At 49.3% G+C, this 26,630-nt stretch overlaps 1 protein-coding gene across 3 annotated transcripts in view; it reads left to right on the top strand.

Moving 5' to 3' along the window:
• Positions 1-972: 972 nt before the first annotated feature.
• The window catches only part of LOC118572687 (Grid2 interacting protein), a 40,095-nt gene continuing 14,437 nt past the window's right edge, over positions 973-26,630 (top strand). Inside the window, exons 1-9 of one of the 3 annotated variants that reach the window (XM_036172469.1) lie at positions 973-1,003; positions 5,722-6,133; positions 10,590-10,744; positions 20,774-21,022; positions 21,213-21,298; positions 22,562-22,631; positions 23,516-23,610; positions 23,854-24,037; positions 25,556-25,710. In XM_036172469.1, coding sequence (XP_036028362.1) covers positions 5,741-6,133; positions 10,590-10,744; positions 20,774-21,022; positions 21,213-21,298; positions 22,562-22,631; positions 23,516-23,610; positions 23,854-24,037; positions 25,556-25,710 — 1,387 coding nt within the window. In that variant the 5' untranslated portion in view covers positions 973-1,003; positions 5,722-5,740. Of the gene's footprint in view, positions 1,004-5,721; positions 6,134-10,589; positions 10,745-12,171; positions 12,262-18,212; positions 18,365-20,773; positions 21,023-21,212; positions 21,299-22,561; positions 22,632-23,515; positions 23,611-23,853; positions 24,038-25,555; positions 25,711-26,630 lie in introns of those variants that run through there. The other 2 variants (XM_036172468.1, XM_036172467.1) reach the window with 2 other exon arrangements.

Raw genomic sequence — 26,630 nt, 5'->3', positions numbered from 1 at the left:
AATATTGTAACTGTAATTCTTGCTAGATAATTGTTTTGTTATATGTAATTGTACTATGTAAAAGTTAAAACCTTCCTTAAAAAAAAAAAAAAGAAAAGGGGAAGTGCTGTGGATATCGCTCTGTGTAAATAAAGTTCTGATTGGCCAGTGGCCAGGCAGGAAGTATAGGCAGGACAAGAGAGAAGAGAATTCTGGGATGTAGAAGGCTGGAGGGACACACCACCAGCCGCCGCCATGAGAAGCAACATGTAAAGACACTGGTAAGCCGCAAGCCATGTGGCAAAATATAGACTAACAGAAATGGGTTAATTTAAGATAGGAGAAGTAGATAACAAGAAGCCTGCCACAGCCATACAGTTTGTAAACAATGTAAGTTTCTGTGTGCTTTCTTGGTTGGGTCTGAGCGACTGTGGGACTGGCGGGTAAGAGAGATTTGTCCTGACTGTGGGCCAGGCAGGAAAACTCCAGCTACACCGATCCTCTCACTTGCTTTCTCTGGATTGAGTCTCCCTTTCTGTTGCTAATAACACTAGCCATGGGGCTCTTGTGGTGACATAGTCTCTGGATCATGGATCATATGTCCCACTGAGTCTTACCAGTTCCCTCTACCGCCACTGGCCCCACTGAACTGATGACAATGTTCCCACCACCACCACACCCTACCCAAAACCAACCCCACTTGAATCCTCTCTACCTGCCTTCCAGGGCCATGGTGAGATGACCCCAGCAAGTCTCAGTGTCTACCTGAGGACCACTGCTTGTCCCTCTGTACAGCCTGGGTATCCAAGCTGTCCTGCCCTCCTGCTGGACTACCTGGTAACTGGGAGCTTCTCAGGTTACCCAGAGGATCGCTTTGCCTTCGAAACTCCAGCTGTCCCCCTCCGAGGCATCAGTAACTGATGCCAAGGCCCTGAGAAACACAGCCGACAGAAAGCTGGTGTCCCTAGATGCTCTACAAATGCTCGGCCTTGTCCTCTGACCACCGCAGTCCTCAGAGCAGCAGGTGAGAAGGCAAATGTGGGGAGTGGGGAATGAGTATGACACCCAGTAATCTACCTTGGGAGCCTCCAACATGACTTTAACTCAGACAGCCTTTGGGACCCAGCATCCTGGGGTGGATGAGTAGGAGTGGGTAGGGACGAGGCAACACAAGAATGAGAAGGAGAGGGCAGTTAAGTCAGTTCTCGGTGGATAGAGACACATCAGAAAGTCTGACACAGTTCCGAAGTCCTAGGTACCTGCTGACAGCTTATTTACTTTGTGTTGCTGTGGGTGGGGGGTGCTGGGGGACAGCACACATGCCATTGCACATGTGTGGAAGTCAGAGGACAGCACGAGGGTCCAGAGACAGAACACCAGTCCTCAGGAGTAACAGCAAGTGCCTTTGCCAGCTGAGCTATGTCACCAGTCTTGCTGACAGCCTCTTGGATCCTGGTAGACTCACAGAGTTGGGTGGGAAGGGGTGAGGGGGTCCGTTAGGTAGCTCTACTACCCAGCATAGATGTGCTGCTCAGAATAAGTGTGCTTGAAAGACAACTGTGAGCCATAGCTCTAAATTCAGTTCCAAGTTAGCCCTTTATTTTTCTGAGATGGGCTCACCTGTAGCCCAGGTCAGCCTTGAACTCACAATCCTCCTTCATCAGCCTAGGATCCTAAGTGCCAGAATTATAGGCATGTGCCACCTCCCCCAGCTTCTCAGTCTCTCACTATTGAAACAGAGATGTGTGGAGGAAGGAGGCACTATGGAAATAACCATGGGGAAGGGCCTGATTCTGCTGTCTCCCACAAGGCCAACCTTGGGTTAGGACTTGTCTGGTCTTACGATACAGTATAAAAACCCTCTTTCTGCCTGTGATGGGGAATACAAATGGTTGTTGGGGCCTCTGCCTGCTCCAAAAATTCTGAGCTGAAATTACTTATGAAATGATTTAGACAATATTTCCTCTATCTCTTTGTCTCTTTGTCCCCCTCTTCTCCTACCCTCACTGAGTCTCATATAACCCAGGCTAGCCACAGATTTGTTATGTAGCCAAGGATGACCTTGAACTTCTGGTTCTCTTGCTTCCAGCCTGGAATCACATGCATGTAACACAGGGCCTTACATGGTGCTGGGGATGGAACTGAGGCTTTGTGCATGTTAGGCAAAAATACCATCAGCTTCATCCTCAGACATACATGTATTTATTTTATCTGAAATAGGGTCCCATGCAGCCCAGACTGGCATTACATAGTCCAGACTGTCCTTGAAGTTCTGATTCTCTGATCTTCACCTTCTACATGCTAGGATTATAGCTGTGCACCCGTATGCCTCATTTATTAGGTACTGGGGATGGACCCCAGGGCCTCATGCATGCTTTGTGGGCACTCTGTCAACTGAGTTCACACCCCAGCCCAAGACTCAGCCTCTCCTGTGGTACATGAATTGACTTCAGATTACTCTAAGATGAGACGATGTCACCACCTTACCTGTTCCCAGTGGACCACAGGAGCTCAGTTTTTATAATAGACAGAGAGGTATTCCTGACAGCCCATGCCCTGCCTTGGGCAGAGGAGGACTAGGGGTCCTTTATCTGTAGCCTCAGCATGGACACTACCTTCCCCACCAACCCCAGGCTACAACAGTTTCTGCTCTGCCCATAATGAAGAATTCTCTCAGTGTTCACTGGTGACAAGTGACACAGGACATCTTACTTCTCATCACCCAAAGGACACGTCCTCATAATTCATCAAGCTATTAGAAATCTGGGTCCCCTTCCCTTCCCCAACTCTCCAGGTTCTAAGTAGTGACTTCCCAGGCTTCCTTGGGAAGGGTGTTTCCTTGGAGAGTGAGTCCCTGAGATGACTCCTGGAGGCAGGTCTCCAAGACCCCCCTAAAGACTGAAGGACATCTGAGTCCAGGGTCCTTAAAACTCAGCCTTCCTATACTAGGAATGCAGTTTAATTGGTAGAGGGCTTGCCTAGCATACATGAAGCCCTGGGTTCCCTCTCCAGGGTAGTACAAAACGAATTATGATGGTGCATGCCTACAATTCCAGCCAGAGATAGAGGCAGGAATTAAAGTCAGTAGGAGGTACACAGTGACCTTGAGACCAGCCTGGAATATGTGAGATCCTGGGGCAAGGAAATAGCCTTCCAGGGCTGGAGAGACGGTTCAGTGGTTAAGAGCATTTGCTGCTCTTCCAGAGGACCCGGGTTCCCAGCACACACATCAGGGAGCTTACAACTGCCAATAACTCCAACTCCAGGGGAACCCAAGACTCTTTTCTGGATTCTTTGAGTATGCACACATATACAGACACATACACATTTAAAAAATAAAAGCCAGCCAGGCGGTGGTGGTACATGCCTTTCTTTAATCCTAGCACTTGGGAGGCAGAGCCAGGCAGATCTCTGTGAGTTTGAGGCCAGCCTGGTCTACAAAGTGAGTTCCAGGACCAGGCACCAAAACTACACAGAGAAACCCTGTCTCGAAAAAACCTAAAATAAAATAAAAACCAGTTTTCAAGGGCCTCTCTAAGCTGGCATCAGGAGCCCTTAGACCTCCCCCCCAACAGACACCCCCAGGACTCAGGAAGCTAAAGTCAGGAAGATTTCTGAGTTCATGGCTAGCCTGGACTACATAGTAAGACCTTGCCTTAAAAAATAAAAAAAGATGGCTGAAGAGATGGTTCAACCAGTAAACCGAGTTTAATCCCTAGAAGCCACATGGAGAAAATTAAAGGGGGGGGGGGCAGTTCAGAGCCGAGGAGACAGACAAACAGACACAGGCAGATGACCAGTCAGTCTGGCCTATATGGAGGAAAGTTCCAAGCCAGTGAGAGACTATGTCTCAAAAAAAAAAAAAAAGTGGATGGTGCATGAGGAATGCCAAGATTTTCCTCTGGCCTCCACATACACACACACACACACCACACACATTCACCTATATGCACTCACCCACACAGGCAAGCACATGGAAACACACACAGACATTGCATCACTTACTGCTCACCATGCAGAAGCCCTCTGTAGTCTCCTGTAAGAAATTCTACCCCCAACACAGACAGAAACACAAATTCTTCCAGCCAAACTGGTCCATCCTTTCGAGTATGTGTTCCAAGAACACCCCAGCAGCCCTCACAGGGGTCTCTTTGGAGGAAAGATAACTCCTCCTCAGAGCCCATCTGGAATTAGGCTCCCAGAGATCCCTGATCAGTCACATCATCCCTTGCTAATGAGGAACAGAAGAGTCTTGGCTCAAAAGGAAAGCCCCAACTTACCCTTCATCAGTGGCAACCAAAGGATCAAAACTCTGAGGCCTGCAGAACTACCGAGGAAGTTCAAGCCCATCCTGGGCAGGGCCTATTGTAGTGTCTCACACCTCTAAACCCAGTACAGAGGCAGAGGCAAGGGGGTTGCTGTGAGTTCAAGGCCAGCCTGCTCTACATTTAGAAGAGAACCAAGACCTTTTCTAAAAAAATAAAAAATAAAGGCAAAACAAAAACAAAACACCAGCCTGGGCAACTTAGCAAGACACCTATTTAAACATTTTTAAGTTTTTTTTTTTTAATCTTTATGTATGTTTGTGTGTGTTTGCCATGGGTGAGAATATTTTTATTTTGTGATGAAGTCTCCCTAAGTTATCAAGGCTGGCTTTGAACTGGAGATCCTGCTGTCTCAGTCTTCCTGGTATCCAGGATGCCAGGCCCCACCAGCAGCCTGACTATGAGGAGATTCACAAAGCTTCCTCAGGGGCTGTGCATGGTCATTGGGACCTCTCCTCCTGCTCCAATGCTAAGGTTTCTTGAGCATATGGTTCTTTTGAGACGAGAGAGAAGGTTTTGGCAGATGTAAAGGAGTTAAGAAGAGCGAATGTTGCCGGGCGGTGGTGGGCACACATTTAATCCCAGCACTCGGGAGGCAGAGGCAGACAGATCTCTGTGAGTTTGAGGCCAGCCTGGGCTACAGAGTCAGTTCCAGGAAAGGTGCAAAGCTACACACAGAAACTCTGTCTCAAAAAAAAGAAAAAAAAAAGTAGAAGAAGAAGAGGAAACGTTGGAAAATGGATGTTTCCTGGAAGCCAGACATAAAGCAGGCCCTGGCCCAAGGTGTGACCTCATTCACCCCCCCCCAAAAAAAACCCCACCAAAAACAAAGAAAACAGGGCCTGGTGGTGCAGGATATAGTCTAGCTACTTGAGGATCACAAGCCCAGGGCCCTTCTAGACTACAGAGTTCGTTAGTTCTAGGCCAGCCTGGCAACTTAATGAGAAATTTAAAAAAAAAAAGAGGGCTAGAGGAAGAGCTCAGTGGTAGAGCACTTGCCTGCCATCCCCACAATGAGGAGACGGGGCGTGGCTCAGAGGTAGACCCTGCGGTCAACCTGCAGCACTACAAACCCAAACCAAACCAAGAAACTTAAGATTTCAAATAAATACCATGACTTTCATAACAAAGTCGGAGACTATTTCTCTATACAGTCCAGAGCTAAGGGCAATGCAGATTGGTGACGTCTTCAGAGACACCGCCCCCACCCTGCACCCGCCGCCCTTGAAGCAACACGCCAGCTGTCCTCCACCCTCTTTCTGAAGGCCGCATGTGTGTCTCCAGCCCCTACGATGTATCTGTGGGATATAACAGGATATGACACCTGTCTGTGTCCAGCAAACCGGTAGAGGGACTCAGGCCTAAGCAGGCCTCCACCTATAGAACCATACGGGCTTCTCTCCCTCTCCCTCTCCAGCGGTACTGACACAGCAGCAATGCCAGCCACCAACCAAGGTTGGCCTGAGGACTTCGGCTTCCAGCTGGGCGGCTCTGGGCCCTGCTTCGTGATGGAGGTGGCTGAAGGAAGCAGCGCTCACGCCGGGGGACTGCGGCCTGGGGACCAGATTCTGGAGGTGGAGGGGCTGGCTGTGGGTGGCCTGAGCAGAGAGCACCTCGTGCGCTTGGCACGACGCTGCCCTCGAGTGCCACCCAGCCTCGGTGTACTCCCTGGTCCCAAGGGTGGTCCTACAGCCTTGACAGCTGCCTGGCTAGCCCCACTTGGCTGCAGACTCCCGCTGGGCCGCGAACTGCTGCGTTTGACTGGCCGCCCCAGACCAGAGGCTGTGCACAGAGAGCGAAGGCGCAAGGCCCAGGAGTTCAGCTGCAAGGTAGGGCGTCCAGAGAAAGAAGAAGCTGGGCACAGTCCTGGGCTGCTAGCTGAGCAAAGTTCTTTTTGTTTGTCTGTCTATTTGTCTTGTTGTTTGTTTTAGGTTTTTGGAGACAAGGTTTCTGTGTAGCGCTGGCTATCCTGAAACTCTATCTGTAGACCAGGCTGACCTTGAACTCAGAGCAAAGTTCTTGAGGAAGATTTACAAAGCAAGTTCCTAGTCAGCCTGGGCTACATAGTAAGACCCTGCCTCCAAAATAAATGGCTCATAGCTAGCTGACTGATTCATTGATTGGTGATAAACAAGTGATATATAAATTAATAGATGTTTGATAGATCAAAACTAGACAGGTGAGTAGATAGGTAACAGGCAGATAGATAGATAGATAGATAGATAGATAGATAGATAGATAGATGATACGAGTGTCCATAGATAGAAATAAACAGGTAGGTAGATAGGCCAGTGATAGATGATTGATGCACAGGCAAATAGATGACAAGTAGGTAGGTAGGTAGGTGATAAGTAGGTAGATAAATAGATGGTAGGTAAGCAGATAAATAGATGATAGGTAGATGGGTAGATGATAAGTAGTTAAGTAGTTAGGTAGATAGATGACAGATAGGTAGGTAAGTAGATGATAAGTAGGTAGGTAGATAGATGATAGATAGATAGATAGATGATAGATAGATATAGATAGACAGACAGACAGACAGACAGACAAATGTCCCTGTTCTTCATTTGTCCAAGCTCCAGCAGAACAGAGTGAACTTGTGAGCAGCCAGGGAATTCTCTGGAATATAGACATTCTATTTCACCTGGATGCTGAACCCGGAAACTCAGCTTCTATTTCTTGACAAGGATATTTGAACTCCTGAGCCTGTGCTCCATAGAAGGGAAACTCCTCAATCTTGGCCCTGGGCAGGTGTGACCACTAGGGTTTGGGGGGGGGGGGAGTGTCTCAGAAGCTAAACTAAAGAAGTTCACTGTCCACCCACACAAAGTTTTCTACAGAGGTCCAGACAGTTTTCTAGAATGGCTAATAACCATGTAAGATTCCCTCATCACAACACGAAAGGGTCAGTAGGGAGAAATGCTGGGGAGACTTCCTGTAGGTTGTCTTCTGATCCCGGATCCCAGCTTGCATGATATGGCATGCATTTGCCTCCCCCTTAACATATAAAATAAAAATCTTAAATGTAAAAAAAAAAGAGAGAGAGAGAGAGTTCAAGGTCATCTCCTCCTATTTAGAATGTTTGAGGCTAGCCAGGGATGTATAAAATGCAGAGAGAGAGAGAGAGAGAGAGAGAGAGAGAGAGAGAGAGAGAGAGAAGAAAAAGAAAAAGAAAACAATCATATTTGCTACTGTCCCAGATGATTTGCTGGGATGAGGGCAACTGAAAGCTTGTCCCATCTAATTCCTGCAGAGCTGGAAGGCAGCATGCTTAGAGCCCCTAGTAAGGCAGAGTGGAGTGGACATATAGACTCGCCCAGGAAGCAGAACTGGTAAAGATGGACTCTGCCTGGCAATCAGGGAAGGTCTGATGCAATGTTTTTCTGGTTGGGACTTACCAAGCACTCCCAAAAAGTAGGAAGATCCCAATAAAAGATGGCCTCTGAGGAACCCTCACTGGTTTATAATAACCAGCTCCCCCCACCAGGTTCCCACCAGTACTCTGCCTGCCCCAGTTTTTGCTCCTTTAAATCGCTAGTATTTAATAGAAAATCCATTAGTGTCCCGTGGTGGAGCCGCATGGTTAGATGTAGGTTGGAAACATCTGGGTAATAACTGACACCAAAACCGCTCTCTGGCCTGGGCCCCAGGAGGGGGAGCTATTTTTTCCTTTCTTACATAAAGCATCCTTGCAGCTAGCCACACACTCTTGAAATGAGGTTATTGCTGCTGGCTTTGATTCCAAACCTGCAGCCCTTGCAGTGTCACAGGTGTGCAGGGGGTGGTGGCGGTGGTGGTGGCTGGTGTTACAGACTGTCCTAACCCCTTTGAAGACAACAGAGGAGAGCAGAGAACCTTGGGAAATGCTGTGTGGCTGCCACCGCCCTTTAGATCCACCACACAGATATGCATTGAGAACCTGCTGTGTGCCAGGTCCTATGCTTGAGGCTGGACTGAAATCAGGTGAGGAGCCATAATAGCTAATGGGCATATAGACAGTGACATGCAAAGATTCCAAGTGTTAGGATTCAAACACGAACACAGTAGCCTCTGCTTAGAGTCCTTCCGATGTCACCTGCTAATGCTAACTCATTCTCTATTCTCACTGCTCTAGAAAATCTGCCGTGATGCACTAGTGGAACCACCTAGAAAGCAGTTGGGGACCTTAAAGATAGCTCAGTATATAAAGGCACTTGCCACACCAGCCTGGCGAACAGAATTCCATCCCCAGAATCCATGTAAAAGTGGAAGGAAGGGACCAACTTCACAAGGTTGTCCTCTGAACTCCACACTTGGGCACACATATATACAATAATAATACATTTTTAAAGGATTTATTTTATGTGTATGTGTGAATGGCTGAGTGTACATGTGCCATGTTTGTGCAGTACCCATGGAGGCCAGAAGAAGGCATTGGTTCCCTGGAACTGGAGTTACAGGTTGTGAACTGTCCAAGGTGGGTTTTGGAAACCCAACCCAGGTCCTCTGGAAGGGCCTCAAGTACTCTTGTCTCTTTAGCCCCGTGTGTGTGTGTGTGTGTGTGTGTGTGTGTGTGTGTGTGTGTGTGTGTGTGTAAGAAAGCAGTCAGACATGAATTCAGTTCCAAGGTTCAGTAACAGGACAAGCAAATGGCTCAGCAGGAGAAGCCACACTTGCTGGGAAAGCCTGCCCCTAATCAGTTCCTGGAATCCACAGCAGAGGAGAGAACTGACTCCAGAAATTGTCCTCTGGCCTCCACACATGTGTTGTGGCACGCGCACGCGCGCGCGCGCGCGCGCACACACACACACACACTGTAATAAAAATGTAATGACAAACAGAAAGATTAAGCTTCCTGCGCAGGGCGTCACACACCTGCTTTGTCAGGACATTACTTGAATGAATTCATAGATATCAGGTCACTGAAGGGAAGAATGGACTTTAGCCAACTGTGGTGATACATGCCTGATCCAAGGCACTTGAAAGGTGGAGGCAGGATACCAAGTTTGAGACCAGACTGGACTACTTAGCAAGAACCTGTCCAAAAAAGAGAGACAGAAAAGAAAAAATGGAGAGAGGGAGGGAGGGAGGAAGGGAGAGGAGAGAAGAAAAGGGGGAAAGGAAAAGGAAAAGGAAACCAGCTCAGTCTGGTGGCACAGGCCTATTACCTCAGCTACTCAGAAAGCTGAAGCAGGGGAATGACAAGTTCAAGGCCTGCCTGGCTGCAGTGGAGATTCAAGCTCAGCCTGGACAGCAGAGTGGGACCATCTCAAAATAAAAAGGGAAAAAAGACTGAGCATGGAGAGCCACTGAGGAAGACACCCGATAATGTTCTCTGGCTTCCACATGTACACACATGAACATGTACACATGTAAACACCACACACACAAAGAGGCGCTGGGGAATGTAGCTTAGTGACACTTGCCTCACATGAAAGAAACCCTGGATTCTATCCTCAGTGCTGCCAGACAGAAGCAAAAACTCATGAGAGAGAGAGAGAGCTTTGGGCATATTAACAAGCTACTTTCTGGGGACATTGTGTGCACATGCACACCCAGTTTCAATGGCCTCCACACCCCTCTGAATAGATGTTCCCTTATTAACATTAGCTAGTTACGAGCATGAAGAGAAAGAACACTCAAAAAAAAAAAAAAAGTTCAGAGAGAGAGTTAAATTCATAGCAGGGCACACCTTCTACAATGCTTTTATGGAACCAGAATATTCTCTGTAGGGACCCTTAGCAAACAGTGCTGTGGAACGGAACACCAGCATTGTATTATAATAATAGTAACCAGCAATTAGCGAGTGCCTGGCACGTGTTTAAGCACTTATATTAAGTCCTTTGATCCTTAGATTCCTTGGAATGGCTTCTCCTGGGCTGATGAAATGGCTCAGCGGGTAAAGCGACTCAAAGCCCATTGGACCCAAAGCCCAATGACCTGAGTTCAATTTCTAGAACCCACATGATGGGAGAGAACTGACTCCTGCCAAGTTGTTCTCTGACTTCCACAGATGCAGATATGCAAAGAAATGTTTAAAAACAATAACAACAAGCAAACAATTGTGGCTCCTGGGTTCAAATCCTGAGTTGATAACTTTGAACTGTCCTTTTCTGCAAGTCCTTTCTCTGTCAGCCTCTGTGACCTTAGCTCGTTAGATACAAAATGAAGATATTAATAGTCTCTATCTCAAGGACAGCTGAATGGTTAGAAGTGAGGCCCAGTGGCCATGTTTCCTGTGGCAGCTATCCTGTGGAGGTAAACTGAGGACTCTCCATGGATCTACCTAGGATCCTCTCCTTGCAGGTAGATGACATCTTGGGGGACCAGCCAACAGCCAAAGAGCAGGTGTTCGCTGCACTGAAGCAGTTTGCTGCTGAGCAACAAGTGGATGAGCTGGTGTGGGCTCTTACTCTGGTGCTGCCCATCGAGGCACAGGGGCCAGTCCTGGACAACCTCAGGTACCTCTGTGGATGAGAAGACCAAGTGGGTTCCATTCAAGGAGGGTGTCTTTCCAATCCAAGTGGGACATGAGGCCTGCTCTCTTGAGCTAGTGAAAAAGATGAACCTGTCATGGTGGTTGTGTTTGTGATGGTGAAAGGGATGGCTAGTGCTGGCCTGTGAAGGATCACCTCCTGAGGTAAAGCCATAGCTTTCTGACTCCACCCAAACCAAGATGGCAGGAATCTCCCATAAAACACCAAGACACGCTCAGCTCTGTTTGTGACTGAGCAGTGGCACCGTATGAAGGAAAGAACTCTGTGTGGGTCCTGACACGCACCCAGCCCTACAGGCAAGGTCCACTCTCTGTCTCTTCATGCCTCCCCTCCCTTTTTTTCAGTCTTTTGAGATAGGGTCTCCTTATGACACCAAGGTTGGTCTTGAACCCAAGGTTCTCCTGCCCCAGCCTCCCAAGCGATGTGTGAACCACCACTTCAGGCTCTTTCTATTTGTGTGTGTGTGTGTGTGTGTGTGTGTGTGTGTGTGTGTGTGTGTACAGAGTCTTACTGTGTAGCCCTGGATGGATTGGACCTTGCTATATAACCCAGGCTGGTCTCAAATTCACAAAGATCTACCTGCCTCTGCCTCCTGAGTTCTGGAATTAAAGTTGTCGGAGACACCAAACCCAACCATCTCCACCTTATATTTTGAGACAAGGTCTCTCACTGAACCTGGTACTCCCCATTTCAGCTAGACTGGCTGGTCAGGCAGGGAGCCCCAGGTTTCCACCTGCCAGTCCCTCCCCCATCTTAATACTGGAGTTACAGCGAGCCTCTGCATGAGGCTTTTTTTTTTTGTCAGTGCTGAGGATAGAACTTAGGTCTTCCTGCTTTGCTGGGCAAGCACCCTATCCACTGAGCCATCTCCCCAGCCCCTACACTAGAGATCTTTGATATCAGTTTGACGATGGTGATAATGAGGATGGTGGTGGTGGTGATAGATGTGTGCCAAGGATGGCATTAGATCCTTGAAGGACATTCCGTTCATATTCAAGTTGAGGTTCTGAGAGGATCACAAAGCAAAGTCAGTGGCTGTCACAGGATCTTGAACCCAGTTAGCTGTTTCACCTTAAGTTTATTGGAGAAAATTCCTGACTGGCCCTAGCTTGGAGTGACCCAGGAATATCTCGGATCCCTGGCCTCCTTCACTGAGTGCCGTATCGATATACAGCTTCCATCGTACAGCCTCTGAGGTTTTTCATACTCTGGCTGTGAGTCCTGTTGGGCGTTCTCTCCAGGCTCTTGCCTCTAGGGCCAGCGATTACCCCGACCCCTCCCCCTTCCCGGGCTCAGTCTGTCCCCTCCCCTCGCTGCCATTCACCCCGCGGTCTGCCCCTCCCTCGGGGCCTGGCCAAAGTCAGGGACGGGGCTGGCCAGCCCCCCCCCCCCCGCGCCCCCACCAGCCAGGGCTCTGCAGCTTGACTCTGCAGCGAAACGCATTGGAGGCCACCGAAACAGGCCACCATGAGCTGCCTGGGGTGAGTAATGGGACTGACTCTTCTTGTTGGGGAGATGAAAAAAAAAAGCTCTGGATAGAAAAAAAAAGTTATTTCTAGGGAGGAATTTGTCGCGGAGCTGGTGCAGGGGGCTGAGGACTTCCTGGGGAGGTGACAGACAGGCAGAGCTCGATTCTACCCAGTTCCATGAGGGCTGGGCTTATAGGGGACGCGACGGTCCCCAGAGAACTTGGTGCGTTTATCTCCAGGCCAGACTCAGCTGGAGGCTCGCTCAGATTTCCTGGTTTCAGCTCTATGCTGCGGGCTTCTGTCTCCGCCACCTCTATTGGGACAGGGGCAGCGGGGGCTGCCTCTCTGCTGGCTGCTTTTCGTCCCCAAGCGACCCACAGGCCCCTGTCAACTGAAGATCAGGAAGGGAGGAGGTGGTCTAGATTTAGAGCCTGGAAAAAACCGGAACCCCTGGACACTCCGGGATGCCCCGGTGGCCCGCTGCTTCCCTGGGGTGCTGCTGGAAGGATGAATGGAAAGCCTGTGTTGCCAGCGGGTGTCAAGTGAGACAGGAAAATTGGGGAGGTTGTTGGAAGAAGGGGCGGCGCCCAGCTGGGCTCCGAAAGGAGGGTAATATGGCAGCGGGGGACTTCAGACAACGCCTCCCCCCCCACCCCCCATCCCCACCCCCACCCCCCCCCCACCCCCCCACTCCCCCCCACCCCCCCCATCCCCGCAATCACCATCCACTCTTCCAACTGTTCTGCACTTCCTAACACCTCACTTCCTGGAGCTGGCCAGCTGCCAACGTGTGCTGGGCTCTTGGGGTGTTGGGGATTTGAGTGGAGTCTTTTGGAGACGTCTCAGAAGGGACAAGGAAGCATAACAGCCTCCCTAGCTAATTCTAAGATCCAAGCTCAGGGGCATCCCATTGCTAACCCAGACTCCTGCAATCAGGGCAGGGACTCAGCAGGTGTCAGCACTACACCTCAGAAAGTTGGGTCACAGAGGGGTCCAGAAGTGAGTTCTGGGGACAGGAAGGGCAGTCACTAAGAAGAGGTCACCATCAAGAATCTAGTTGCAGGTGGTGGTGGTGCACGCCTTTAATCCCAGCACTCTGGAGACAGAGGCAGGCATATCTCTGTGAGTTCGAAGCCAGCGTGGTCTACAGATCAAGTTCCAGGACAGGCTCCAAAGCTACACAGAGAGAAACCCTGTCTCGAAAAAACAAAAACAAAACAACAAGAATCTAGTCGCAGAAGGCAAGAGTGTGGGCATCCTGGCTTGCCATTGAATGGAGACAATGGGAAATCACTCCCCTGGCCCACGGAGCCAAAACAAGGCTTAAATAAGAGGCTGAAAAGACAAAAGGTGGTGATGGTGATCATGATGATCATGACGTGTGTGTGTGTGTGTGTGTGTGTGTGTGTGTGTGTGTGTGTAAAGCTTTCTTTAGAGCTACACCTAAAATCTCAGCAACTTGGGAGGTTAAAGCTGGAGGATCACAAGTTCAAAGCCAGCCTGGGTTATTTATCAAATCCCTGGCTATAAATAAATAATAAATAAATAATCTTCCCAATGAGGTTAGAATCCACTTGGAACACAGAACTATGATGGGGGTAGAGTTGGGGGTGACTACAATGGCCCAAGCAGAAGGGAGAAGAGCTGTGGAGTGAGGCTAGGATCCTGAGTTCTCTCCCACAGTAGCCACTAAGTACATGTGGTTATTTAATATGGATGAATTTTTCATAAATTTGGATGACCACACAACAGTAATCCCAGCACTTGGGAGTCTGAGGCAAAAAGACTGCACATTTGTGGGCAACCTGGGTTACAAAGCAAGGCCCTGGGGTCAGTTACCAACACTGCAAAAAACCAGGGATGGTGGCTGGTCTGTGGTGGAGAGCACCTTTAATCCCAACACTCAGTACTCGGGAGGCAGAGACAGGCAGATCTTTATGAGTTCGAGGCCAGCCTGGTCTACAGAGTGAGTTCCTTGACAACCAAGTCTACACAGAGAAAAAGAATGAAACAAACAAACAAACAAACAAACAAAACAAAACAGGGAAAGCAGTGTACGCCTATAATCTCAGCATTAGGGAGGTGGAGGTAGAAGGCTCAGAAGTTCAAGGTTATCCTAGGCTACATAACACAGAAACTGTCCAAGATATATATTTTATCTGGCTCTCATTAATTACACTTTAAGTATTTCATATAAATATAGAGTGAGTGGCTATCCTTTAGGATAGTGAAGACCTTGAATATGTCCAGGTTTGTGGCCACAATTTGCAAAGGCATCCTGTTCCTTATGCATTTCTTGCTGCCACTCAGAGCCTAATTTGGGTCTGTCCCCCAAGGTATCCCAGTCTGATTACGTGATGAAGTGGCTTTCTAATTAGGACAGGACAGGCAGTTTGGAAAGTATGATGTGTCCAGGAGGAAACAGAAAGAGCAGTTGGGGGGTGGGCAGAGGGGAGGGCAAGGTAGGTAGAGAACAAAGCTGCTGGCTAAGGTGGTGAGATTTAGAATTTCCACCTGGAGGCCTGGGGTCTCTTCATGGATGATACAACCTTGAGCAAGTAAATTGATATCCATAGACTGTTTGATAAATAGAGTTTATCTTATGTGCTCCCACAAGGATTCTAGGTAGGAAAACCTATAGGTGAGTTGTGCTGACTATAAGCAAAAAATAAGAGATAAGCTGGAGGCCTGGATGTGGAGGAGGGACCACCTGTGTCCCTTTACCTCTTTTATTTGGTGGTAAGTGTCAATGACACCATGATGCATTGGAGCCAAGGGGTGCACACTTTTAGTAAACCTAGTACTCAGGCACCTGAAGTAGGGTTGCAAGTTTGAGTCTACACGTGGGGTTCAAGACCAGCCTGAGCTACATCAAGAGACCTCATCACAAAGAAAGAAAAACAAAGACAGGAGGTAGTCCTGTGGTAGCGTTTTTTCCTAGTATGCCCAAGACCTGGGTGTGATCTCCTGGATCACACACTGGCCATCCTGCCTAATCAGTTCACTCCATGTTCAATGAGAGAGCCTGTCTGGATGAAAATAAGGAAGAAAGCAGCTGAGGAAGACAGCCCACGTTGACCTCTTACCTCTACATGCACACTAAGGCAAGGATATCACACACACACACACACACACACACACACACACACACACACACGCAGAGAGAGAGAGAGAGAGAGAGAGAGAGAGAGAGAGAGAGAGAGAGAGAGAGATATTTAATCCAGGCATGATGGCACCCAGCACTTGGCAAACAGGCAGGCAGGTCTCTGTGAGTTCGAGGCCAGCCTGGTCTACATAATGAGTTCCAGATCAGCCAGAGCTACATAGTGAGACCCTTTCCCAAATAAATAAAATAAAACAAACCAGTTATGGTAGCACACACCTTTAATCTCAGTACTTGGGAGGCAGAAGCGGGTGGATCTCTATATGAGTTTGAGACCAGCCAGACACCCTGTCTCAAAAGAATAAAAAATAAAAATACTTATATATAAGGGCTGAGAAAGTGGCTCAGTGGCTCATGTGCTTTTGGCATGAGCATGAGAACCAGAGTTCAGATCCCCAGAACTCGCGTTGATCATCCACCTGTAATTTCAGCCTCAGAAAACAGAGATGAAGGTCCCCAGAGCAAGCAGGCTAGCAAGACTAGCCTTATCATTAGCTCTGGGTTTGATTGAGAGACTTTCCCTTATTGAAAGAGGTGGAAGACTGATGTAGGCCCTCCACATGCATAAGCACATAAGAACATGCACACTTCCATGCACCCACATTCATGCAAGCATGCATAAGGTGCACATGCATACCACAAACAAAATTTTTTAAAAATATATATAATACAGTTATTGGGACAATTATATGAGCTGATGTTGGCCAAAGTATCCAGCATAGTGTGTGATCAGTTAGTGTTGACTTCCCATATGGAGGGTGTCTTTTCTCCAGAGCAGATGACTCAATTCAACTTTGGGGTACCCCCATTTCTCTGTAATTGGGAGCTGCCCATGCACTAAGGCTGTTTGGAAGCCTTGGCCTCTACCCACTAGCACCAACAGCACACCCTTCTCCCATCTGTCATTTTGTGACAGCCCCCCCCCCCAAATGTCTTGAGATAGTGACAAGTGTCCTCAGGGGGTAGAGATGGGCACAAAATTGCCTCTGGTTGAGAATGATTGTTCTAGAATGATCTTTGCCAATGCTCTTTCCCTAAGGCTGGCATGGTAGACCAGTCCACATATATATAGCATGTCCCCTGGTGTCTACTCTGTGTTGTCTTGAGTCACCTAGTCAAATGCTCCCAACTTTATCTGGGGACGTCTCTGTGACTGTAGTGGCTTGGCCCTGAAACAGCATGTCCAGACTGTAGGATGAGCATTCACCCGATGCTTTGTCTTCTCTGTCATAAGCCCAGTGGACAATTTTTATAGCCTTTGGGAGTGACTAGTTCTGGGACAATGATGCTGGCAAGTAACACCTTGAATGCCTCTGTCAGGATAGGGCAGTCATGGTCCCTGCTGTCAGGAATTGTGCTCAGGCATGAGGGGAGGGAGGGCAAGGGAGATGTGGCATGAGAAGGCAGAGTTGCTGCTGCTGGAGAGAAATCGCTCTGAGAGGTTACAACTTTGTGGTGGGGCAAGAATGGATGGAGGAGGACCTAGGTATGGGGAAGCAGCATGCCCTGTTAGTATTTTTGTTTTGTTTTTCAGGGCTGGGGATTGAACATAGGACTTTGTTCTTGCTAGAGAAGTCCTCTCCTTGGAGCCCTGCACTAAGCCCTTGTTGATCTTGCCCCACACTGAGTCACACTCAGACCCCTCACTGAGGAATTGTGGGGCATGTGCTCTACCACTGGGTTACATCCTCAGCCCACTTCTCTATTTTAAGATTTAACCACTCAGCCAAACGTGATAGAACAGGCCTGTAATCCAATCTACTCCAGAAGCTGAGACCGGAGGATCAAAACTTCCCAAGGTCTGGGATGGCAATGAGGCTCAGTTGGCAGTATGCTTACCTGGCATACATACACAAAGCCCTCACTTTGATTCCCTGAATGGAATAAAACCTGGAGGTGTGGGCTTGTAACCCTAGCACCCAGGAGATGAAGGGGGGGGGGTCAGAAGTTCAAGGTTATCCTTGATTTCATAGCAAGTTTGAGGTTGTCCTGGCCTATGTAGGACCTTACTTGAAGAAAGACAGAAAGAAAGAAAAAAAGAGAGAGAGAAAGAAAGGAAGAGGGGGGAGGGAGAAAGAGAAAGGGAGGGGCAAAGGAAGAGAAAGGGGGAGAGAAGGAGAATTCGAGGCCACTGGATTAAAGTGAGTTCAAGACCAGCCTGGGGAATTTAGACCCTGTCTCAAAACAAGAAAAATGTGCTGTGGATGTAGCTCAGAGGTACTGAGTAGTATGTGTGAAACCTTTGTTCAAGCCCAATACTGGGGGAGGGGTGTAGCCTCTTGTCCCATCCTACATCTTTTCCTGTGTTGGCGCCCAGCATCACCCCTCCCTGGGCGTACCAAGATCTCAAGACCTCTGGGGTTCTTACACCTCCCCTCAAATTCATAATCCCTAGCATGGCCACCCACTGCTCTGGAGTGCGATCTCTGGCATTCAAGGCCCTCTCCATAGCTTCCCCTGGATAAAAAGGGAGGACATTTTCCACAACTCCCTGTGCAAATACTTTCCCAGGTACTATAAAAGAGTGTTCTTCTAAAAGGTGTTGGCCATGGCCAGAGTGTTGCAGCCACTGTAAGGAGAACTCGCTGGGCCAGTGATGTCCCAGGCAAGACTCCTGGAGAGGGACAGAGTAGAGAGCCAAAGGAAGGAGCTTAATAGCTTGGAATCACCCGGATCTCCATTCCTTAGGATGTACTAGCTAGTCGAAGGGTCCTGGGGCGGGGAGAGGAGAGGCGGGCCGGGGCGGAGCCACCAAGAATGGGCGGGCATCAGGCCTTCATCATGCAGGACTGGCCGGGAGGGGCCACGCTAGCTCGCCCGGCAAAGGCGCGTGGAGTCGTGAGCGCCCTCTTTGTCATCGCGGGCTCCTCTACCCGCTACCCCGTGCGCACCTGCCGCGCGGCCCTCGCGGATCCAGATGGGGAAGGACCAGGGCTTCTCTCGGCACTTTAGGTAGCTTTCCCTTCGCGTTCTGCGCCTCTGGGAACCGGGCGCCCACATTCGCTAGCTTGGGGGTTGCGGGGAGCTGGGACATCAAGGGGGGTTTCCTGTCCTGGGTGGGCAACCTGTCGAGACTGGGCGGAGCCCAGAAACTGGGGACAATGGGAATAAATTGGTGGGTATGTGGGCGGTGAGGTTTAGATGTTGGGTCCTTGGGACCCATTGGCAACCCAGGAGTTAAGGTGAAGTGAAAGGCTAGGAGGATTAAAAGCCAACCTCCGTGCACTGGCTCACGGGATAGCACAGAGGACCAAAACGGGGTTGTCGTGTGCTCTGGATGAGAACCTAGCGCATCGTTTCAAGTTCTGAGTCTGGACCGCAGGACCACTGTCGGGAACTGCAGGTTGCAGCCTCCGAGGCCCCTACCCCTGTCTCCACCTGTTCGCTGGCTGGAGATCAAGTGCGAGGTGAAGAAAGCTGGGCTAGGATAGAATACATGCAGGCAAGAGAGGATCCTAGGAGAGGTTCTGTAGCAGAATCGACCCAGTGAAAGGTTAAATACTGTGACTCCCAGGAAAAACCTTGGGAACTCAGGAAAGCCTGTTGGCATAGCAAGGGCCTAAGAGCCTCAGAGACCCATTCCTGGGCTGTCAAAATAAAAAAGGCAATAATCTGTCCCTGTAATGAATTCGGCCCCACTGCATCCGGCTGTACCAGCTTTAATTAACCTACAGCAGTGCCAGCACTGGGGTGGCTGGGCCAGACAGTGATGGAGACACAGGGAAGGTTTGTGCCAGCCAGGAAAGGGTGTGTGGCTCAGCGGGCAGCCTTGGCCTCTGGCCCATGCTCCAGGATGCCAAGAACTAGCCACCAGACTTCCCCCTCCCCAGTCTGTGATTCAGCCTGGTGCCCACCTGGCAAGCAGGACTTTAACTGGGTCTATTACTTTACAGAGCTTGGGACTGAAGTTGAGGGTATGAGGTGGACAGTTTCTGTATCCTTTGACTGGACATAAGACAGGAGAATAAGAAGAAGGCTGTGACTGTAGGCAGACAGAAGTGTCAGGCTCAGAAGACCTGCTGGTCACCTGGAGTATCCAATTGAAAGCAGGACTCCCTCGGGAGTGGGGCTAGCATGAGCCCTCCTGAAGGATCTACTGGCCTTCTATCCCACCAGGGAGTTCATTCTGCCCAGTGGGCCTTATTAAGGTATATTCCAGCTGCATGCCAAGACATTGTTCCCCTCCTCTTTTCTCTCCTGACTCCCCACCATGCCTTTGGTGGTTGGCTCCTGGTACAAGGAAGAGAGAAGGGAGCTCTGGGGGCACAGCCAGAAGCTCTTGCTAGTGTTGTGAGCCCTGATTCCAGTTGTGTTAGAGGCCAGCTATATCACCCTGGGAAGTTACAGATTCCTGTATGACTTGGAATCTTCTGCAATGGACCCATAAGCCCACCAAGGTGTTAGCTGAAGCTGGTATACAGAGATGGGCTTGGCTCACTCACAAACACGCACACAGCCTTCCTTCTCAAGTGCCAAGTCCTTTCCCACCACTGTGGCCCACAGTTCAGGCTTTGGAGAGCACTTAGAATTACAGGCACCAAGGACTTATCCCAGGGTATCTATGCTTTACAGAGGCTGTCTTCTCCCACCACCTGCAGGATGACAACACCTTGAAGAGCATCACAGGACCTTCACAGTTGAGCCCCAGTACTGGCAGGGACAAATGGGCAGAGGTTTACTAAATACATACAGGGGACTGGGAACACCCACACACACTTAAAAATAATAAAAAAAAAAAAAATCATTCTTTTTAAAAAAAAAATTAAAGTGGGATGGGGGGAGAGTGGCCCAGGCAGAGCCAAAATCTTGGAGGTGGTAATTACCTTCACACTTGCTGGCAGAGAAGCAAGCAGGAGAACAGCAAGTGTGAGAATTCCCGCGGATGGCTGATGTGGTTTTCTCTAGCAATCACCTGGAAATAAGCAGGGGAGGGAAGGAGAGCATTAGCCGGGACTTGAACTGCTAGCGTGCGTGAGGGGATGGAGAGAGAGAACGGACAGAGATGGAACACAGGCAGGAACTGGAATCCTCCATAGACAGCTTTGGAAGCAGGAAGGCTCCACAAAAGTTAGAATCATGGGGACAGTCCGTGCGGCTTTCCCAAGGTGGGGTGACGCCTCATTCTTGATGTCGTCTCAGTCCCCCATGTGAGTCCTGGGGAATTGAACTCAGGTCTTCAGGCTTGACAGCAAGTGCTTCTACCTGCTGAGTCATCATGTGACCAGATCTACACCATCTGGGGAATGCAAGGGGAGAGTGAAAGTTTCCCTGGTTATCCCGGGAAGGGACAGGAGAGACACCAGGAGGCGCCTTTGGAATGTAGTCAGGGCCCACGTCTGACTCTGTGGCCTCGCTTTGCAGGATCTTTATCCCCAAGAAGCACCGGGCACGCTTCGACGAGGTGGTGTCCCAGGGTCTGCTGGGCAAGCTGTGCCGTGCTCGGAGGGCGCAGGGCGGGCAGCGTTTGCGCCGGAGCCGCAGCGAGGAGCGTCCCGAGCGCCTCCTAGTGTCCACGCGCGCCAGCGCCGCGCCGCGCCGTCCTGATGAGCCGCCCCCGCGCAAGGCGGCCTCGCTGCTGGGCGGCCGAACCGTCCCTGGGGGCCCTCGCAGGTATGCACGCGGGTGACAGTAGGGGACATCTCCTGATCGTGCGCGAGCTTGGGCCGGACACTTATATAGTGGGTATCTGGGAGGACAAGGACATGAGACATCTGCCCCCTGAGCTCTGGTCTTCTGTCCTCAGGATGAGACAGAGAAAGAAGGTCACCTACCTCCAACCCCATCCCATCTTTTCCCCCAGGACTGTTCGAGTCTACAAGGGCAACAAGAGTTTCGGCTTCACTCTGCGTGGTCATGGACCAGTCTGGATTGAATCTGTCCTGCCTGGTGAGGGATGGGCAGGTTACCCTGCGCGCCTAAGATCAGGCCTGAGATGAAAAACTTTGTTGTAGCTCTCTCTGGTAATGCTATCCGTGCCTGCTAGTCACATTGCACCCAAAGTTAACAAGCAGAGAATAAGGGCTGGGGAGATGGCCCGATGGTTAGAGCAATTGTTGAGTAGACATGAGGACCAGAGTTTGGATTCCCAGAACACATAGAAGCTGTTGGGTGTGATGGTAACCTGTGGGTAATTCCAGTCTTGGGAGGAGGAGATGATGCCCAGAGCAAGCTGGCTAGCAAGCAAGTCATGTGGATGAACTCCAGGTTTGATTGAGAGACCCTGCCTCAGTGAACAAGGTGGAAGATCAGTGGAGGATGACATCAATCTCTGGCCTCTACATACAGACCCACACATGCATGCACATCCATCCACACATGTACATGCACCTACACACATGGAAACACATGTACACACATGCATGCCACATGCACATACATGAAAATGAAAGAAAAAAAGCAGAGAGTGGTAAAAGTCAGTACTCGGCTTGCCTTCTCTGCTTTGGAACATCTCTGCCCATGGTTAAAAGGGGTCTCCTCACATGAGTTACCATGATGAAAACATCCCCCCACATTCTCAGAGACTAACTTTAATTTAGATATTCCTCACAGGTGTGCCTGGCAGCCTTCCCCACCTCCCTAGTGATTCTAGACTCTGTCCAGTTGACAATATTAACCACCACAGTGACTTTGAGCAATGTCAATGGGCTCTTGGGTCTAGGGGCTGGGGTCCTTCTGACTGCCTAATTCCTAGTCCCAAACTGATGAAGGCATGTAGACAGTGGCCCAGATAAGACTTTCTAGAGGAGGTGTTCAGGGTATGGGCTGTGGATTCGTTGGTCTACATGTGAAATGCAGGCTTCCAGCTACACCTCAGTTGTATCGAAATCTCATTTCTCTTCTTTTTGAATTACACTTATTTATTTTGAGGAAGAGGGATGGGAGCACACGTGTCATCCTGTGCATGTGTCTAGGTTAGAGGACAACTTGTAGGAGTCAGTTATGTCTACCATGTGGGTCTCAGGTGTTAAACTCAGGTAGTCAGGTGAGCTTTCTTACTCCCTGAACCATCTCAACAGCCCCGAGTCTCACTTCTCACCTGTAAAATTGAAGAATGGTTATCTGGCTCACACAGCGGCGTTGAGAGGGGAGAGTCCCATACAATTCCACAATGAGGTGGTCAGCTGACTGTATACCTTCTCTCTCCTCCAGGCAGCCCAGCTGAAAGTGCCTCCCTCAAGTCAGGTGACCGGATTCTCTTTCTCAATGGACTGGACATGAGGTCAGGAGCCCCTGAGGTGTCTTGTGATCTTGGTGATGAACCATCCCCCAAGACTTTTGCCACTTGGGACACAAACAGTGGCCCTGATCCCCTTCTGACATATGTCCTATGGCCTATATCTCCTGTGCCTATCCATCTTCCATGGAAGACTATTGTTTTCCTGTGTGGGGAATCGAACACAAACCCCTTGGTTAGGCAAACACTATCCCAGAGCTACATCCTCTGCCCTTTATTTAAGTTTTTTTTTTAGACAGTGCTCATTCTGTATCCCAGGCTAACTTGGAACTCATTATGTAGCCCAGACTTGCTTGAATTCATGAAAATCCACCTGCCTCCAATGAGTGCTAGATTTCAGGCATGAGCTACCATGCCAGCCCTTTTTTAATTTTTTGTTTTGAGACAAGGTCTTGTTTAGTTGTCCTTGGCATCTTGGACTTGCTTTAAATTCTGCAAAATCTTCAAATCCTCCTGCCTTAGCTCCCCAAGTGCTGAAATCACAGTTGTGTACCACCATGCTCACCCAGTAGTGGGGATTCCACTGGAACCCATCCTTCCACTTTGCCAGAGCCTCTAGTCCACCCTTCCAACCAAAAATGTTACAGCTACATGTTGGGGGACATAGACTGGAAAAAGACTGATTGTTTCTTGCTCTGGAGGGGAGTCCTGCATGGATTGACATGGAAATAGCTCCTTCTATGCCCAGGAATGCCAAGCCCAGGACATCTGCAGGCCAAGCTGTCCAATGCCTGGGGCTTCTGCTGCACAAGATCTTAACTTACATGAAAGTTAGGGTCCTGGCTAGTCCTGAATGAACAGTGGATTTGCTGGGTGACCTCATGGACAGAGCTCACTCGTCAGGCCCTCCTGGGCCATCTCCTTTGCAGGAACTGCTCCCACGACAAGGTGGTGTCCATGTTGCAAGGCAGTGGCGCAATGCCCACGCTGGTGGTAGAGGAAGGACCTGTCCCTTTCGCCAGCGGTGAGAATATCAAGCCATAGATTTCTCAGGACTGTTTTGGTCGCTTCCCAGGAACGCCGCCAGGGGGTGATATAGAGCCTAATACTCAGGGTTCAATACTGTTCCATGCTCTCTACAAAGGCCCTTTCTAATGTATTACACGGCCCAGCTCAGAAAGCTGCTGACCCCAGCTGCCTGGGAAACTGCACCTAACCTGGAAACTCTGGGTCACCCTTACCTCCCCATGCCTGTGATCCCCCGCAGATTCAGATTCTATGGATTCCCCGACTCGGTCATCGGCTCTCACCTCACTGCAGTGGGTGGCAGACATCCTGCCTTCCAGTATCCGAGTCCAGGGGAGGACCTTCAGCCAGCAGCTGGACCACCTCCTCACTCCTCCTGAGCGCTATGGAATCTGCCGGGCTCTTGAGAGCTTCTTCCAGCACAGGTGCCCTGGGCATAGAGGTGGTAGGGACCTAAACTGTTTGGGCCCTACCCAAGTCCCACCTAAACCTGGCAATCCTGGTCCTCTGCCTGAGCCTCCTCCCCCTTCTTGAGGAGGCTCTAAGAGGGCAATAGCTGAGGTGCCCTAGAATAAACCCCAACTTTTAAATTTATTCCTTTATTTACTTTTGAGACCTGGTCTTGCTATGTAGCAACTGGCTGGGCTGGAACTCACAGAGATCAGCCTGTCTCCACATCCTGACTGAATTATATAGCATGTGAATCATATTGCACAATATATTCAGTCATTTATTTAAATTTTAAAATAAATTTAATTAAATTTAATTTTTTAATGTGTGCAGTGTCCATGCAGGCCAGAAGAGGGTTCTGGAGTTACAGGTGTTTGTGAGCTGACAACTAGGTCCTAGAAACTGAACCTGGGTCCTCTTCATGAGTAGCACAAATGCTTTTTTTTTTTCCTTTGGGGTTTTGGAGACAGGGTTTCTAGACAGCCCTCCCTCTATAGACCAGACTGGCCTTGAACTCAGAGAGATCTGCCCACCTCTGCCTCCTGAATGCTGGGATTAAAGGTGAATGCCACCACTGCCCTGAAGCACAAATGCTCCTGTCTATCTCTCTGGCCACAGTTCATTCACTGAATTGTACAATTCAGAGGTTTGGGGGTTTTGGTATACTTGCAAATATATGTAACCATTACCATTGTGAATTTTGGAACTTTATTACATGTAAAATGAATACCAACAACTTTCTGTGACATGCTCCTTCATCTTCCCCCCCAATCTTTCTTTAAAAAACATTTATTTATTTATTTATTTATTTATTTATTTATTGAATGTGGGAGTCATGCATGCCACAGTGGCCATAGGAGTTAGAGTGTTTGACAGCAAACATCTTTACCTGCTAAGCCATCTCCTCAGCTCAGTAGATTTTGTTTGTTTGTTTGTTTGTTTTTTGAGACAAGGTTTTTCCCTGTGTAGCTTTGTGCCTTTCCTGGATCTCGCTCTATAGACCAGGCTGGCCTCGAATTCACAGAGATCTGCCTGGCTCTGCCTCCCTTGTGCTGGAATTAAAGTTATGCACCACCACCGCCCGGCAGTAGATGTTATTTTTATCTCCAACTTTGCAAAAGAAAAAAAAAGTTAAGTTGCTTGAGAAAGGTCAGTTAGTTGGTAAATGGCAAAACTGGGATTTGACTATTACTCTTTTTTTTTTTTTTTTTTTTTTTTTTTTTTTTTTTTTTGTGGTGCTAGGAAGGTGCTGGGAATCAAACCCAGAACCTTGGGCACTATACTAGGTAAGTGCTCTGCCAATAAGCTAACATCCCTAGCCCAAACTGGCATTTGAATTAGAGCAGACTGTCTCTGGAGACTGCTTTCCTGCTTTCTCTGCTCTATCTTTCAAAGGTGGGGGTCAAGCATGAGCTGAATTCCACTGCCTGGAACCATCACCTGGTCCACACCCCTGAGTGATGAGCTTCCTGCCTCTGCACCTTCCCCTGCAGGAATATTGACACCCTCATTGTCGACGTGTACCCTGTTCTGGACACACCTGCTAAGCAGGTGCTCTGGCAGTTCCTCTACCAGCTGTTGACCTATGAAGAACAGGAGCTGTGTCAAGAGAAGATCGCGTGCTTCCTGGGCTACACAGCCATGACAGGTAAGCAGTCCCTGGGGGCTGCTGCCCTGCCAGCCAGCTGAACAAGTAGATACCTGTCCTCACCTCCCATAGCTCTGGCAGCCACTCTAGGCCCCTCCCCTACATGTGTATGCCCATATGCCCAGTGTCTGGCAGATACACACTCAACACTGAGGCTTGGCTGGGAGGTTTGTGCCTGCCCAGTTCATCTTTCATGTGGCAAACACAACATAACTGGAAACTGCTCGGCTCTTCATCTTTTCCTTTTCCTCCTCCTCTTCCTCTCTTTCTCCTCTCTCCTCTCTCAAACTGGGTCTCATGCAGTCAGGCTGATCTCAAACTCATGTGTAGCCCAGGCTGGCCTTGAACTCCTGATCCTCCTGCCTCCATCTCCCTTGTGATGGGATTTTGGGTACGTAATACCTCAGCCAGGTTTTCTTTTTACATCAATGGGGATGGAACCCAGGGCCTTGCTCATGCTAAGCAAGTGCTCTCCCACTGAGCTATAGCCCTGTCCTTGTGTGAATCCACAGCCAAGCATGATGGTTCAGACCTGTAACTTCAGCACTTGGGGAGGCAGAGGCAGGAAGATCCTAAGTTTGGAGCCAGCCTGAGACTCACTATGTAGCTGTCTTAGTTAGGGTTTCTATTTCTGTGAAGAGACACCATGACCACACAACTTTTACAAAGGAAAGTATTTAATTGGGGGCTGGCTTACAGTCCAGATGTTTAGCCCATTATCATCATGACAGGAAGCATGGTGGCAAGCAGGTAGACATGGTGCTGGAGAGATAGCTGCAAGTTCCACATCTGGATCTATAAGCAGCAGGAAGAGAGAGTAACACTGGGCCTGGCTTGAGCATTTAAAACCTCAAAGCCCACCCCCCAGTGACACATTTCTTCAAACAAAGTCACACCTCCTTCCTAATAGTGCCTCTGAG

The sequence above is a fragment of the Onychomys torridus genome, chromosome 22 (assembly GCF_903995425.1).
Source record: "Onychomys torridus chromosome 22, mOncTor1.1, whole genome shotgun sequence".
Classification (NCBI taxonomy): Eukaryota; Metazoa; Chordata; class Mammalia; order Rodentia; family Cricetidae; genus Onychomys; species Onychomys torridus.
Note: the sequence above shows the minus strand (reverse complement) of the source record. Positions and strands in the feature narration are given on the sequence as shown.